Source organism: Canis lupus, chromosome 2 (assembly GCF_003254725.2).
Source record: "Canis lupus dingo isolate Sandy chromosome 2, ASM325472v2, whole genome shotgun sequence".
Lineage (NCBI taxonomy): Eukaryota > Metazoa > Chordata > Mammalia > Carnivora > Canidae > Canis > Canis lupus.
The window spans coordinates 22,286,962-22,301,661 of record NC_064244.1 but is presented as its reverse complement, the minus strand read 5'-3'; the positions used below and the strand labels follow the sequence as shown (position 1 = coordinate 22,301,661).

Sequence of the window (14,700 nt, the reverse complement as noted above, 5' to 3'; positions counted from 1 at the left end):
AGCCAAAGCCAGATGCTTCACTGAGCCACCCAGGCATCCCAGTTGTCCTTTTTTCAAAATGAGGGACTGAGACGGGCAATGTCCAGTACTGCCCCCTCACATCAGGATAGGGCTTCTCAGCCCTATGTTCTTTGTGGGGGGTGGGGGGCTGTCCTGTGCATTGTAGGATATTGAGCAACATCTCTGACCTCTACCCACTAGATGCCGGTACCACTCCTGCAGTTTTGACACAGCCAAAGACATTGCTAAGCGCCTCCCTGGGGTGCCAAATTGCCCCAGTTGAGAATCACTGGATTAGGAGTGTGTTTATGTATAACATTAACTTAATAGGAAGTGTTGATTCAGACGTTTTAAAAGCTTGTTATATAAACTATTAAAGGGTTGGCATTGACCTTCCAACTCCCCAGTTAGCCATCCGTTTTCTTGCAAAGATGTCATCAAAGGAACAAGGTTTTTTCAGGTGAATCCTGGGCCTCTTGTGACCCCAGGCAGATTTGCTGGATCCCCTCCACCTACGCCAGGCTGTCTGCCTGATTGAGCCCTCCTATTGCCAACTGGGAGCCTCCCTCCAGTTTACCCTGGAACCTGTCTTCTCTCCCACTTTCCTGTTCCCCCCACTCCCCTCAAGGAAAAGCTATATCTTCACTAAGTCAGAAGATGCTTGCGGACAAGTAATGATCTAAGTTGTGAATGACCAGTGGCTTTAACCCTCCTTGGTAATCATCCCGCAAAAAGAGGGCTTTATGACCCAAATGTATCCCCTGGAGGAAGAATGTGTAAGGGGGATATTTGTCTCCATGGCAATCTCTTGCCTAGATGCAGCCTTGTTGAGGAGCATGAGGCCACTGGCTTCGCAATCCTTGCTTGGGATAGAAAGATTAAAAATCAGAAACTTAAAAGTCCTCTCCACCCCCAAGGTCAGATCCTTCCTGTTTATCATGAAGCACATATGCACCTACGCACATGTGCGCGTGCACACACACACACACACACACACACACACCTTTTGATTAGATTATTTCATCCCCACTCTAAGCATTGTTCTTACTTTGATTATTGACTGGCCCATTTTCTTCTCTCTTCAAACTCCGTGAAAGCACCCTCAAGCATACATTTGATTTTCTTCTACTCTTATGCTTCATCCGTGGAATTCATGTCACTGTGAATGTTAAGTGTTATTCCTTCTCGGGGTATGATTTGGGGTGAAGGATAGTATTTTTTTTTTCTTTTGAGCTCTGTTAAAAAAAAGAAATTATTCTGATACTTGTTAAAATAAAGGAGACTTTATTTAAGGCTATTGCAGGAAGGGTTGACAATGGAGGAGAGAATTGGGTTCAACGCCAAATTCCTCAAGGACCTGTGGGGGGTTTATAGCCATTAAACAGAATGAGGGGCATGGATGGAAAATTGCCAAGAGAGAATATCAAGGATGGGGGGATTCTTGATAAAAGCCTGGCCAAGAATTTAGACATTGGCAGACTCTCTCCCTTGACCAAACTTGAGTTTGGCCCCTCCTGAGTCTTCTTTCTGACTAGGCTCCGTGGGCTCTGTCCTTAGTCAGTTGGCTCTGGCCATGTGTTCCAGGCTGAGCAAGAATCCCACTGAGTCACGGTGAACATCACCCATACTTGAGGGTCTGAACAGATTCCTTATCTTCCACCCTCCGTATCCGCCCACCCTGGCCTGCCCTCAAAAGGATCCTCTGAGATCGGTGTAGCCCCCATCCTCCCACTCATGATATTCTCAGTGATTTCCCATCCACTGACCCTCCTCCTGCTCCTGGGTATAGGTCTCCACTTGTCTTTGTTGCATTAGGACATGAGCCCACTCTTCCTCTCCTACTGTAGAACCCCACTGCAGTGGCCCCCCCGAATTAAGTCTGCCGACTGTCTTTACCAAGTGTCTGAATAAATGTTTTTGAACAACATCCAAGGTGAGATGTGACCAGCTTGGCCAGATATCAAGGGTGAGGGATTCTCTCTACCTGACTTAGCAGGACTCTTGCTAAGACTGGACTGTGCAAGCCCAGCAAGACAGGAAGGACACAGAAGGCCAGGATGGAGGCCCCGTCAAGAAGAGGGCTTAGTGAAAGGGAATAAAGGGAAAGGAGAGAAAATGAGTGAAAATATCAGTGAGGGTGACAAAACATGAGAGACACCTAACTCTGGGAGATGAACAAGGGATAGTGGAAGGGGAGGTGGGCAGGGGGTTGCGGTGATTGGGTGACAGGCACTGAGGGGGGCACTTGGCGGGATGAGCACTGGGTGTTGTGCTATATGTTGGCAAATTGAACTCCTATAAAAAAAATAAAAAATAAAAAAAAAGAGGGCTCAAAGTGGCCTGACTACGGTTTCTTCACAAAGGGTGTCTTGAGCAGTTCCCAGGATTTCCTCACAGCAGCGGTTGCACCTCAGAATCCCACCCCCACCTCCATGGATTTTAACACCCAAAGGCCCTGGCCCTTCTGAAATCTCCTGAAGAAGACATGCAGACATTTGCTGCTGTCCAAGGGGATTCTGCTGCACAGCCAGGCCCAGAACCACTTCTTGACACAGGCCTAGTCACTCGATGAGAGAATAGTTCCTCAAATTCAATACTCGGGAACCAAAGACTCACCACACAGTGCTGACCAGAGATGCTCTCGCTTCACTCTCAGGGATGGGAGAAGAGCCAGACAGGAAATGGCGTGGGGAAGGGGCCTGCCCAGCTCCCGTCCTTCCTGTTGCATTTCCTCTAAGGTTAAATGCAAATGAGAGAAGCGATTGCTTATTCACTGGGTCAATCTTCAGAATTTTCCCAGTGCGGGGAGAGGGGAGGTGTCATTCCTCAACATTATCTCCTCAGGGACAACATCATTAATTGAGGCAGCCCATCTGTGTTCAGGCTCTGCCTGGGGAAGGACTGGCCCAGTCCCGAGGCTGAGACATCTCCCTCTGTCTCCTTGAGCTTCTCTTTCTCTCTCTCTCCCCCTTTTGGTGAAGAGTGACACCCCAATTTTTCCTAGAACACTATGCAAATAACGCTTCGTTGTCTCCCACTCTACCCCTGGATTGCATTCCCTCGGCCCCCCCTTTGGAGCTGCCATGCAGGTGCCCCTGACTGCAGGGCTCTGGGGAGACAGGACCTCTGCCATGTGTCAAGCATTCCTACTCTCTGAGCGCCATCATGTACTGTTCCGGGAAGCAAATGAAGAACCACTGCAACCCATGTTTTCCAGGAAGGCAAACAGAGCTCAGAATCTTTAAGGACACATGCCTACACGGTGCTGGATCTTCAGATTTGATTCAACCATGATGATATCCCTCTATTTCCCAGGAGGTGGGGGAGCAGGGGTCAGCTGGCTCAGTAGAAGGGAACGAGGGACACATCTGCCAGAACGGCAGGACATGGGACGTTACCAAGGGCCAGGAGAGGGAGCCTGGGATTACAGAGAGGTTGCTGACAAGGGTCAGAGAAAGGGAACAAGAAATTCCACCTGCGGAAGGAATTTCACTTCTGTGAGACCCCCCTGCTTCAACCCAAGAAATACACTGACAGATCTGAGAGGATTTCGAGGTCACCCTAATAGAGGGTTCACTTTTTTAAAGCAGAGAACATACTGGTAAGTGAAAGGGAGTCACATTTCTTGAGAACCTGAGTGCCCAGTGCTGCGTAGGGCCCTCCACATTGCTCTTACTGAACACTGCTTTCCTTGGTGCATTTACTCTGTCTGAAGTTTAAGCATGTGCTTAAACTGTGACCAGATTAGGGGATCCCTGGGTGGCTCAGTGGTTTAGTGCCTGCCTGGGGCGTGATCCTGGGGCGTGATCCTGGAGTCCCGGGATCGAGTCCCGCGTTGGGCTCCTGGTGTGGAGTCTTCTTCTCCCTCTGCCTCTCTCTCTCTCTCTCTCTCTATCATGAATAAATAAATAAAAATTAAAAAAAAAACTGTGACCAGATTATGTGGCTTGGTGAGTCTCCCACAATTAACCCCGCTTTAAACACCCCTTGTTGATTTTTTGCTTCTTATTTTCTCTCCAGCCGGAAAATCTCTTGTACTACAGTCAAGATGAGGAATCCAAAATAATGATCAGTGACTTCGGATTGTCAAAAATGGAAGGCAAAGGAGACGTGATGTCCACAGCCTGTGGGACCCCGGGCTACGTTGGTAAGCACAGTGTGTGTGTGTCCGTGTCCGCTTTGTCTGTCTTAAAGCGCTCGAGCCTGGCGCGGGATCACAGCTGCCTTCGTTCCCCTCGAGGGGAGAATAAAAAGGCTGAGAGACATTGGAACAAGATAGAAGGGAAGCATTTTCCCCTGAAACCTTTGAATAGTTGGGGAGAAATCCTGTCTAGTTCAAGTGTGGGCCTGGGCGCGGAGGCCTGGAGTTGATTTGGATGAGCTCCCGGGTTCTGATGCCAGAAATATTGCATACATACCCGTGTTTTCAAATGATTTACAGCGAGACAACGAGACACTGACATAGCAGTGAGGTGCAGACACACACAGAACATGTAAAATATGGAGATAGAAGCTGCTAGAAAGAGAACATCCATAGGAGGAAGCTGCTTTGTACCTTGACAGTCACTCTTGAAGTAGCCGGTCCGGATCTGTCCTGGAGAAGCCAAGAATGAAAGTCCTTCCTAAAATCAGAGCCCCAGATCCTTTGTACCAAGCATTCGGAATGCAGAAAGGGCAAGAGCACTTGCACGCTCAGAGTCATCGTCTGCCTTCTGGGGACCCGGAGAAAGGCCACGGGCGCCGTTGGCGAGGGGTCCGTGACTTTGGTTTACACGAACGTGTTCACTCCTGCAGCCAATGTATACACGAAGGTGCCCACCACGTGCCAGCCGCGGTGCTGGGCACCGGGGTGAAGGCAGGGCACGAGACGCAGGGCGCCTGCCCTCGAGGAGCTTACATGTTACTCGGGAGTGGCAGACCACAGCCAAACAGGTGAAGAGCAGGGTCGTTTCAGGCCATGGCGAGGGCTACGAGGAACAGAAGTGGGAGCAGGCAGCAGAGTGGCAGGGCGCCGGGGAGATGGGGCTGAGGGCGCAGCAGGGCGGGCGGCCTATTCGCCTGCTTGTGGAGAAGCAGGCGGCCCTGGGACGCAAGGGCGCGGAGCGTCGGCTGGTGCCAGAGCCCCAAGTGGGAAAAGCCTGGGGAGTCGGTCCGAGCTGGGAATATCCGAGGATGCGGATGCAGAACAAGAGACCAGGCCTGGATTCCCGTGGTACAAACCATGATGGCCTTTCCTAATGAGAACAGGACGCCCACCCTGAAAGAGAAGAGGGAATGTTCTCTGACGGGCATCACTCCTGTCTGATTTTAGGTCCAAGCACACGGCCTTCCCAGGCCAGGCTGCGGGAAGCGGGCCTCCCACCTGAGGAGCCAGGGGCCTGGTGCATAGTGGCCTTCTTGGTCCTTCCATCGCGGGCAGGGGTGTCAGGGCGTTAGGTCGCAGCCGTCCCATCTTTGAAGGTGCCCATAGGACAGGAGAGAGGAGCCAGCTGGGGGCCCCGGGAGGGGGGGGTAAGGTGAAGGGAAGCCACAGACTCAGGAGGAGATAATGACAGTGTGGCCAAGGCGGGCGTGGTGTCCCCGGTTGGTGTGCGCTGGACAGAGAGGCCACGCAGGCCAGGCCCCGATGAGATGGACGGTGTCCCGAGCGGTCCCTGTCCTGGGCCTGGGAAATGACACAGCAGGACCCATCTGGGCCCCGTGGGGTGGAGGGGACTTGGCATCACGGCTGTGGTGTGAGATGCACATGGGAGCACATGTGTGTGCCTGGGAGTGGGGGTGTGTGCGGTGCGCGCATGGGATTTCTCCGGTTCATTCCAGGCCAGGCGAGCGGCAAATAAAAATGAAGGAGGTGCGCTTCTCAGTTCTCGTCAAAGGCCCAGAGGAGAGAAACCTGTTCCACCAGGTGAATCAGGAAATGCAAAGTGGCACTTTCTCTGGGTTTCTAAGCAGCTGTCATCTGGGAGGTCTGGTTCTGTGCAGGCGCTGACGAGTCCCGGAACCGAGAGCACCATGTAGATGTGGCCCTTGCTGTGACCACCCTAAATAGTGGCAAGTGGAGCCATCAAGTAATTCCATTGCCAGATATGGAATTTTCTTTGGGTGAGGAGGGAGAAGAGGAGCTCTGTGGGAATGTAGCAGCTCCAAGCATTTGCATTTGTGAGCACTGAGATGCCTGGGGAGTCCTCTGAGAACAGGGAAGGGGCCACGCTGGGGAGCTCATGACTTGTAGACCTACATCTTGGGCAGGGAGCAGCAGAGCTTGGCCTGTTTCCTCCCCACTCCCCAGGCTGCATGCAAACTCCTATTCAGCCCTCAAAGTCCACTTCACAGGTTGCCCCCACTTTGGCCACTTTACCAACACCCATTCTCGCTCTCTCGCTCTCTCTCTTTTTAAAGATTTTATTTATTTATTTATTTATTTATTTATTTATTTATTTATTTATTTATGTATGTATGTATGTATGTATGTATTTACTTACTTACTTACTTACTTACTTATTTATGAGAGACACACAGAGAGAGGCAGAGACATACGCAGAGGGAGAAGCAGGCTCCCCATGGGGAACCCGATGCAGGACTCGATCCCAGGATCCCGGGATCATGACCTGAGCTGAAGGCAGACACTCAACTGCTGAGCCACCCAGGTGCCCCTCATTCTCTCTCTCGTCATCCTACTCATTTTCCTAACCATTTCTTCATCATGGCTCTGATTACATTGCATCAGGGTCCCTATGTATCAGTGTCTCTTTCCCACTGCACTGCGGGTGTTTCCTACATTCATCTTTAGGAATTCTCTCACTCATCTTTGCAGAGACACTTGTTAAATTGATAAAAACCCAAGGTTGTTGAAAATTAGCATTTTTCTCTCTCTCCCCTTCTTCCGTTCATTCAGCATGCATTTATTAGATCCCTGTTACATGCTGAGCTCGGTGGCTTGGTGTTAGGAATATAAATATATAGGGACAGGGTTTCTGACTTCAAAATGCTCACAGTATTGTGAGAGACAGAGGACAAACAGGCAAATTGAATAATATCTGGTAAGTGCTACATTATTCATCACCTAAGGATTATTTATTTAGTGCCTACCTGCTGTTCTAGGTACTGGGGACACATCAGTAGAAAGGAAAAGAAAGGCAGATAAAAATCCCTGCCCTCAATCAAGGGGCTTACATTTGAGCGAGAGGGAGACGGACTGTATGCAAACAGCTAAGTCTATTCTTTAGTATCTTAGATTGATGAGTGCTGTGAAGAAAAATAAAGCAGGAAAGAGAGGGGTGTGTGAGTGTGTGTGTGTGTGTGTGTGTGTGTGTAGGAGGTTGTGATTTTAAACATAGTAGTCAAGGCAGCCCTCACTATGAGGGTGACAGTGAGGTCAAGATTTGATAGAAGTGAAGATGCTGGCCATGTTGTTACTTGGAGGAAGAGCATTCCAAGGATAGTGCAAAGGCCCTGAGGCAGGGGTATTTGGGGGAGAAACGGGAGCCATGTGAGCAAAGAGGAGAGCAGTGGAGGATAAAGGCAGAGAAGTAACAGGCAGGGCACGTGCAGCCAGGACTTAGAAGTCATTGTCAAGATGGTGGCTCTTACTCAGGGTGGTAGGGGAGCCATGGGAACGTTCTGACGCAAGGCATGGCATGATCTGACTTTTACCAGGATTCCTCTAGGAGACAGGCCGGGGATTAGGAGAGATGCCAGGGTGCAGGGCCAGGGTGGAAGGAGGGGAAAAATGGTGGGGTCTGGGCTGGGTTGACAGAGTAGAAGTGGTGAGAAGTTGTCAGATAAAATTTGAAAGTAATGTCATGGAGGTTTTCTGGAAAACTAAAAGTAGGGATTGAGAGAGAAATCCGTGATGATTCTAAGGGGGTTTTTTGGCCTAAGCCCCAGAAAGGGTGCAGTTTCCTTTAATTTTATTTGAGATGTAAAAGTCAGTAGAAAGAGCAGGTTGCAAAAATATTATCAGGGGTTCAGATTTTGATGGGTTTGAATTTGCAAGGTCGAGGAGGCAGTTGGAACGTGAGTCTGGAGTTCTGGGGAAAGAGCCGGTCTGATTCTCATTATGCGCAGGAATTATGTCCTGTAACATCACTGTCTACGCTGAGCTAGTAAAGACTGACCTGCCGTTCCCAGGGGAGGTACAGGGTCAGGTTCCTTGTGAACCTCTGGTCACCACATTTGCACCTCCTGATCGATAAATGACCTTGTTTTATGTGTATTTCTGTTCCATGGCACCTTATTTTATGGACAGTCTTGATTCATGAACGTTGAACTCATGGCCAGCAGCCCCATAACTTAGCCCTAAAGGAGGCTTATCTAGCTGCATATTTTCTCTATAAGCACATCTTTGCTCTCTGGTGCCAGGAACACCAGAAGGCACTTCATCACGGCACTTGGGGGCCGTTTTAAACCATGAATCTACAAAAATGCACAGAAATGGGAAAAACATGACCCTAACTAGATCATGAAAATGACAGTTGTTTATAGTGTGAGCGTCGAAACAGGAGGGCAGAGCGTGGCCTTGTTTGACCTCAGCTGGGAACGTGTGCCTCGGAAACACAGTTTGAGCCTCTCTGCTCATGTCCACAAGTGACCTAAAAGCATGGCAAGTATTGATTTGGGGGCTACAAATTTAGCAAGTAGGCAAATTAAAAAGGACAGAATCCATGTGTGGACTTGAGGATGGACTGGACCGGGGGTCTTGACAGCTTCTGGATGTATTTTGAAGCCATGAACCCAGATGAAATGGCTATGGGGGTTGGACAGGGAGAGATGGAGGCGAAGAAGGACTGAGGCTGGAGGCCAAGGAACAGTGAGGGGGGAGCATGTGAGGCAGAAAGAGAACCAGGGTGCTGTGGTTACCTCGGAAGTACCTCAGGTTGGAGAGAGTACCTGTGTCCATTGTGGCTATTAAGTCAAGGAAGATGAAGACTGGGTGTTGGCCATTGGCTTTGGGGGCCTTGAATTATGGATCTGTCCCAGCCAGTGGGATCCCGACAGCCAGTGGGCAGAAGATGAAGTGGGTCTCTGTAAGGGGACCCCAACATGCTGTCAACCCTAGCTCTGGACACCCCCACCTCCACCTGCTCCCCACTCCTGGCTTATCTCTCAGCGAGACTGGGACACTATTTGGGATCTTGGACAAAGAAGCCACAGCCCCATCCCTACTGGGCAGTTTGAGTTTGAACACAGCAGAGCCCAGCTGCAGTCAGCCCTCCTGATTCTGGGGGCCGTGCTGTCCAGGAGCCCAAGCCAGGCACAGAGCACCACTGTCTGCTTTCAGCTTTGGTCCAGACTCCTTCTAGGTCCTTCTAGGAGTATTGATTTCAGTTTGTAAAGGCCATCGCGTTCTTGTTCTCACTATTCTTGTCTACATGACTATTCGGCTAAATAGTGAAGTTTGGCAGCATCAAGATACCTTCAATTTAAATGAGCTGTCTAATGATGAAATAGTGAGGAAGAAAGGGCTGTTTATCCCAAATATCCCGGTGCACCCGGTGCTTGAGAAGGTGAAAGGATCCGAGCATCTTGAGCTTCACCCTTCACCCTTCGCAGCTGTCAGATATTACATGTCCTCTATAAGGAACCAGGGTGCTTGCAGAGCATCACGTCAGTGGTGGCAGGAGACCATGAGCATCTCCCATCGCTGCCGGCAGCTCCTAGAACTGGCTCTCACACCTAGGGCCCCTCCAACGGACTCCGGCCGGGGGCGATGCAGACCCATAGAAGGTGGCGCGTTTGCAGTATGCCATCACTGGACAGGTGTCACAAGCAGCCTCACAAATGCAGGTGAGAGAGGAATCAGCAAGGGCTGGAACGAACAGGGGAAAACTCATGGAGGAGGAGTGATTGGAAGGAAGAGTAGAATTCTGGGCCAAGACGAAGAGAGTGACAGATGTGGGCAAGCAGGAGAACAAAGTTCCAGAGTCAGGTGTGGAAGAAATGAACAGACTCATTTGGCTTGGAGAGGGGACTTGCATATACAAGTTCCTGGAGATAATTTAGAAGAAATGATGGGGCTATCCGGTGGTCATTAGCTCCTCGGGGTAACGTGGTGGCTGTCAGTATGGTATTGACCTGGACTTGGAATCCACTTGATTGAGCCAGGTGAAACGTTCCCCTTGGTGTCACCAATAAGGCAAAAGTCCAAACTTAGAAAGTTAGTAAAGTTACTTGTGTCACTTGCTCTGCTATGTAAATTAAGATATCTAAGTGGGCTCTCTTTTGAATCACTGAATGGAAACAATAAATCACGAGGATGCCTGGGTGGCTCAGTGGTTGAGCATCTGCCTTCGGCTCAGGGTGTGATCCTGGGGTCCTGGGATTGAGTCCCTCATCAGGCTCCCCGCAGGGAGCTGCTTCTCCCCCTGCCTATGTCTCTGCCTCTCTCTGTGTCTCTCATGAATAAATAAATAAAATCTTAAAAAAGACAACAGTAAGTCATGGAAAGCACCCATTTTAGTCAAACTAAAGATGACAAATCTCCTCCGACTGGTAGAGGACAGCGTGTTGTTTTATTTCTTGATGTTGCTCTTTGTGCACTAATGCGATTTCCCCAGTTCTGTGGGTCTGGTTCTCCTGATTCCAGAAAGAAAAGTAAACAGTTTCAAAGAACTTCAAACCACCATCTGTAGATTGAGTGACAGGGGTGCCTCGTCAGAGGAAGGCGCGCAGGTGTTCTCTTGCTAGCAGGGTGACTCGAGAGTCCCAGACTTCACCTTAGAAAGGGCAAGAAGAGTGGTAGAGACTTTCATTGCTTTGTGTTGTTTCCGAGCTAAACAAGACTCTTTTCTCATCGAGCCCTACCGAGCGATGATCCACCGCTGTGCAGTGCTTCCTCTGGAGTGCACACCAGCAACCACACTGTTTCATGGTGGGATGTTGCTCAAAAATAGGAAGGCGCACTTACCTCCAGTCCACCACTGCATTTAGGAGCAGAAGCACACCATGGTTCTGTACGTGGTGGCTGATTGTCATATTCCTAACTCGGTGGGAAAGGAGTCCTGGTTCCCTTCCCTAACTTACTTGTAGTACTGCTTGCACAAATCTTTGGTCTAGCTCTGGCTTAACTTCCCTAAAATAGTTGAAACAAGTTTCATCATGTTCTCTTGTAAATGGAATGAAGAAAGGCTGGTCGATATTCTTGGCATATTTTTTTTTTTTTTTGATAGAGGAATGCCCTGAATTCATGAGACCACAGCCTCTTTAGAGCTTGCTCTGGGCCCTGTGGCTCCGATGAGATCTTGGAAAGTGGTGGTTGCAGCCAGCATGGTATTGGGACAAGGACCCAACTTGTTCTCCAAGCCACCCAGCCTCTAGTTGGTGGCAGTCACAGCACTGAGACTTGCATGCGAGTCGCCTGCATGTCTCTGCCATTGGTTAGAGATGTGGGAGGCCAGAGCCCTTCATTAAACTCTTGGGTTGTCAGTTTCTTGGATATAAAATAACTGCTGGACTAACCGAGCTCCATGATTTTTTCTGGGTCTGCCATCTTGTATTTCTAGAGACATGTGACTCACGGTCCTCTAAGTATACAAATATCCATGTGTGGAGGATCTTGACTGCCACTTTTCCCACCTTCACTCAGAACGAATAAGAAAAGACTAGAATAAGTTGCTATCAACCATTTTTGTCCTGGTCAGCAACCTGTCATGGTGATTCCTCTCATCTTTTCCCCCGTGGGCCCTTGCTCTTAGCCCTTCATCCCTACTCTTCTGTGTGGCTGTTTCTCCCACAGAGCTTGATTTTTTAGTTTGCTCCCTTATTTGTTTTATTTTATGTATTTATTTGACACAGAGAGAATGAGCATAAGCAGGGGGAGGAAGAAGGGGAGAAGCAGCCCCCCCCGCCCCCCCCGTTGAGCAGGGAGCCTGACATGGGGCTCGATCCCAGGACCCTGGGATCATGACCTGAGCCGAAGGCAGATGCTTCACCAACTGAGCCACCCAGGAGCCTCTATTTGCTACTTGAAATTTCACATTTTAGTGTTTAGCTAAAAATATCACATCATTCTCATGCTCTTAGGCTGTTGGTGTTAAAACAGGGTTTCTAGAACTCGTAAATGGCCATGCAGGGTGCAGATGAGTAAGCGGAGGACCCAGAGAAGAATTTTCTCTTTCTTCCTCTCCCTGCAGCTAGCTGGTGACAACCAGCAGTGAGTGTTTTGCCACACGGAGTGCTGCAGCCAGACCCCGTTTGTCAGAGAGAACAGGGCCCCCCTCAGTGGGGACGCTAGCCTTGAGGGGGCAGGAGCTCCCTGTCAGCACATGGGCAGAGAGTAAACCCTTGGAGGAGCACCCCCCCACGTGCCCAGGCACCCTAACTCACTCTTCACACTCTTCACCCTTCTGCGATTGCTGAATGGCAGAAGGACAGACTAGCAGGCGCCCTTCGAGACAGGAAACTGAGGCACAGAAAGGTAACGAATTCTCTGAGATATGCTGGCCCCGGGCCCAGCCTGTTATTCTGTCCTCTGATTCCCTGCCGGAACCTTAGGAGGCAGAGAGGATATTAGGATGGAGTATCAAAGTTTCTAAACTGGTTCCACTGGGTGGAGGTGGGCTGGGGTGGTGAGGAAGAGAAGGAAGCCTTGTGGCACTTTGGAACTTATTTTTTTTTCCCCTCTCTCTCTTTTAATGATTAAAACCCCAAACACCAGAATGGCCAGAATGGCTCTGAATGTTTCGCTTCTTCCTTCCCACTGAATTCCAGGTCTCTCCCACATTTTATTTTATTTTATTTTATTTTATTTATTTATTTATTTATTTATTTATTTATTTATTTATTTATTTATTTATTTATTTTAAATTGGAGTTCAATTTGCCAACATAGAGCATCCCAGTGCTCATCCCATCAAGTGCCCTCCTCAGTGCCTGTCACCCAGTCACCCCGTCCCCCTGCCCATCTCCCCTTCCACCACCCCTTGTTTGTTTCCCAGAGTTAGGAGTCTCCCATGTGCTGTCACCCTCACTGATCTTTCCCACTCATTTTCTCTCCTTTCCCCTTTATTCCCTTTCACTATTTTTTATATTCCCCAAACGAATGATACCATATAATGATTGCCCTTCTCCGATTGACTTATTTCACTCAGCATCATACCCTCCAGTTCCATCCATGTCGAAGCAAATGGTGGGTATTCGTCATTTCTAATGGCTGAGGAATATTCCATTGTATAGACAGACCACATCTTCTTTATCCATTCATCTGTCCATGGACACCGAGGCTCCTTCCACAGTTTGGCTATTGTGGACATTGCTGCTATAAGCATTGGGGTGCAGGTGTCTCGGTCTTTCACTGCATCTGTATCTTTGGAGTAAATCCCCACCAGTGCAATTGCTGGGTTGTAGGTGCCTCATTAGCACAGTAGGTAGCGCTTCAGATTCATAATCCCCCATATTTTAAACCACCAGCTGCCCCCCGATTTTTCCACTGCCTTCCCGTTCCCCGGCTTCGCCCCTCCAGGCACCGCCACACTGTGGCTTGGGTGGCGCAGGCCTGGTAAGCAGCCCCCATCAGCCCGGGTTAGACAGCAGCACGGCGCTTTCTGTGGGGACCTCGCCTGCCTGCGGTGGAGTTCAAGGGGCTCCAGGAAAGCCAGGGCGAGCTGCTGTTTTGTGATGTGTTTTTAGTAACTGGCAATTCTAAGGGCAGCGTGAGAAAGTACAAGGGAACCCATATGGGCAGGACAGGGCTGTCCCAAGAACACGCTACTCCTCGGAGCTCCCATGACATTGGGCTCAAGGCAGAGGGCAGGCAAAGCATGAATCTGTGTTGCAGCTGTATCCTTTGCCAGCAATCCCCGTGGCGGTCCTCTAACCCTCGGGGAAGCAGCACCGCTTGTGAGGACGCTCATGGTAAAGCCCCTCGTTATCTGGGCTTTTGCCCATGTAATCCCCCTGCTGCTGCTGGAATGTCCACCGACAGACTTCTGGCTCCTCCAGTCAGTCCTACTCCTTGTCATCGGTTCTTCCTGAAACCAAATCTCCCCCCTGAAAGGGATGCCTGAAATTTATTTTCCTTGATCTGTAGAATTTTATCTATCATCCCTGAACAGGTAGCTACTGGGTTGATATGTCCTATTTCTCTCCCAGTGTTTTTTTTTTAAGATTTTATTTATTTATTCATGATAGAGAGAGAGAAGCAGAGACACAAGCAGAGGGAGAAGCAGGCTCTATGCAGGGAGCCTGACGCAGGACTCGATCCCGGGACCCCAGGACCGTGCCCCAGGCCAAAGGCAGACGCCAAACCGCCGAGCCACCCAGGGATCCCCTCTCTCCCAGTGTTTAAAAGAAATCCCTCTTGTCACTTCTCCAACCTGCGCCATCACTTAACTCTTTGGGGCCAGATTCCAGTTTCACTGAAGGCCTCGTTTACTCATCCACCAGCAAGGAAGCTGCTCCTTCTCACCACCTGTGGAAATCCTCAAAAACAGGAAGACTAGGATCCAAGTGGCTAGCCCTGGACACAAATCCCTAGCCGTATTCCTTCCCATGAGGTGTCACGGGCAACTCTTCACTTGAGCTCAGATTCTTTACCACAAAGGCATAACTTCAGGACAGAGTAGCAGGTGCCCTTTGAGACAGGAAACTGAGGCACAGAAATTTAATGAATTCTCTGAGATTCGCTGGTCCTGGGCCCAGCCTGTAATTCTGTTCTCTGATTCCCTGCCAGATCTCAGGGGGTGGAGGTGAGAGTGCCACTCTC

At 49.7% G+C, this 14,700-nt stretch overlaps 1 protein-coding gene across 3 annotated transcripts in view; it reads left to right on the top strand.

The window, feature by feature from the left end:
* The window catches only part of CAMK1D (calcium/calmodulin dependent protein kinase ID), a 431,996-nt gene that overhangs the window by 367,171 nt on the left and 50,125 nt on the right, over positions 1–14,700 (top strand). For all 3 annotated transcript variants that reach the window (XM_025445547.3, XM_025445546.3, XM_035713757.2), the window contains one exon: positions 4,021–4,147. In XM_025445547.3, coding sequence (XP_025301332.1) covers positions 4,021–4,147 — 127 coding nt within the window. The remainder of the gene's footprint in view (positions 1–4,020; positions 4,148–14,700) is intronic.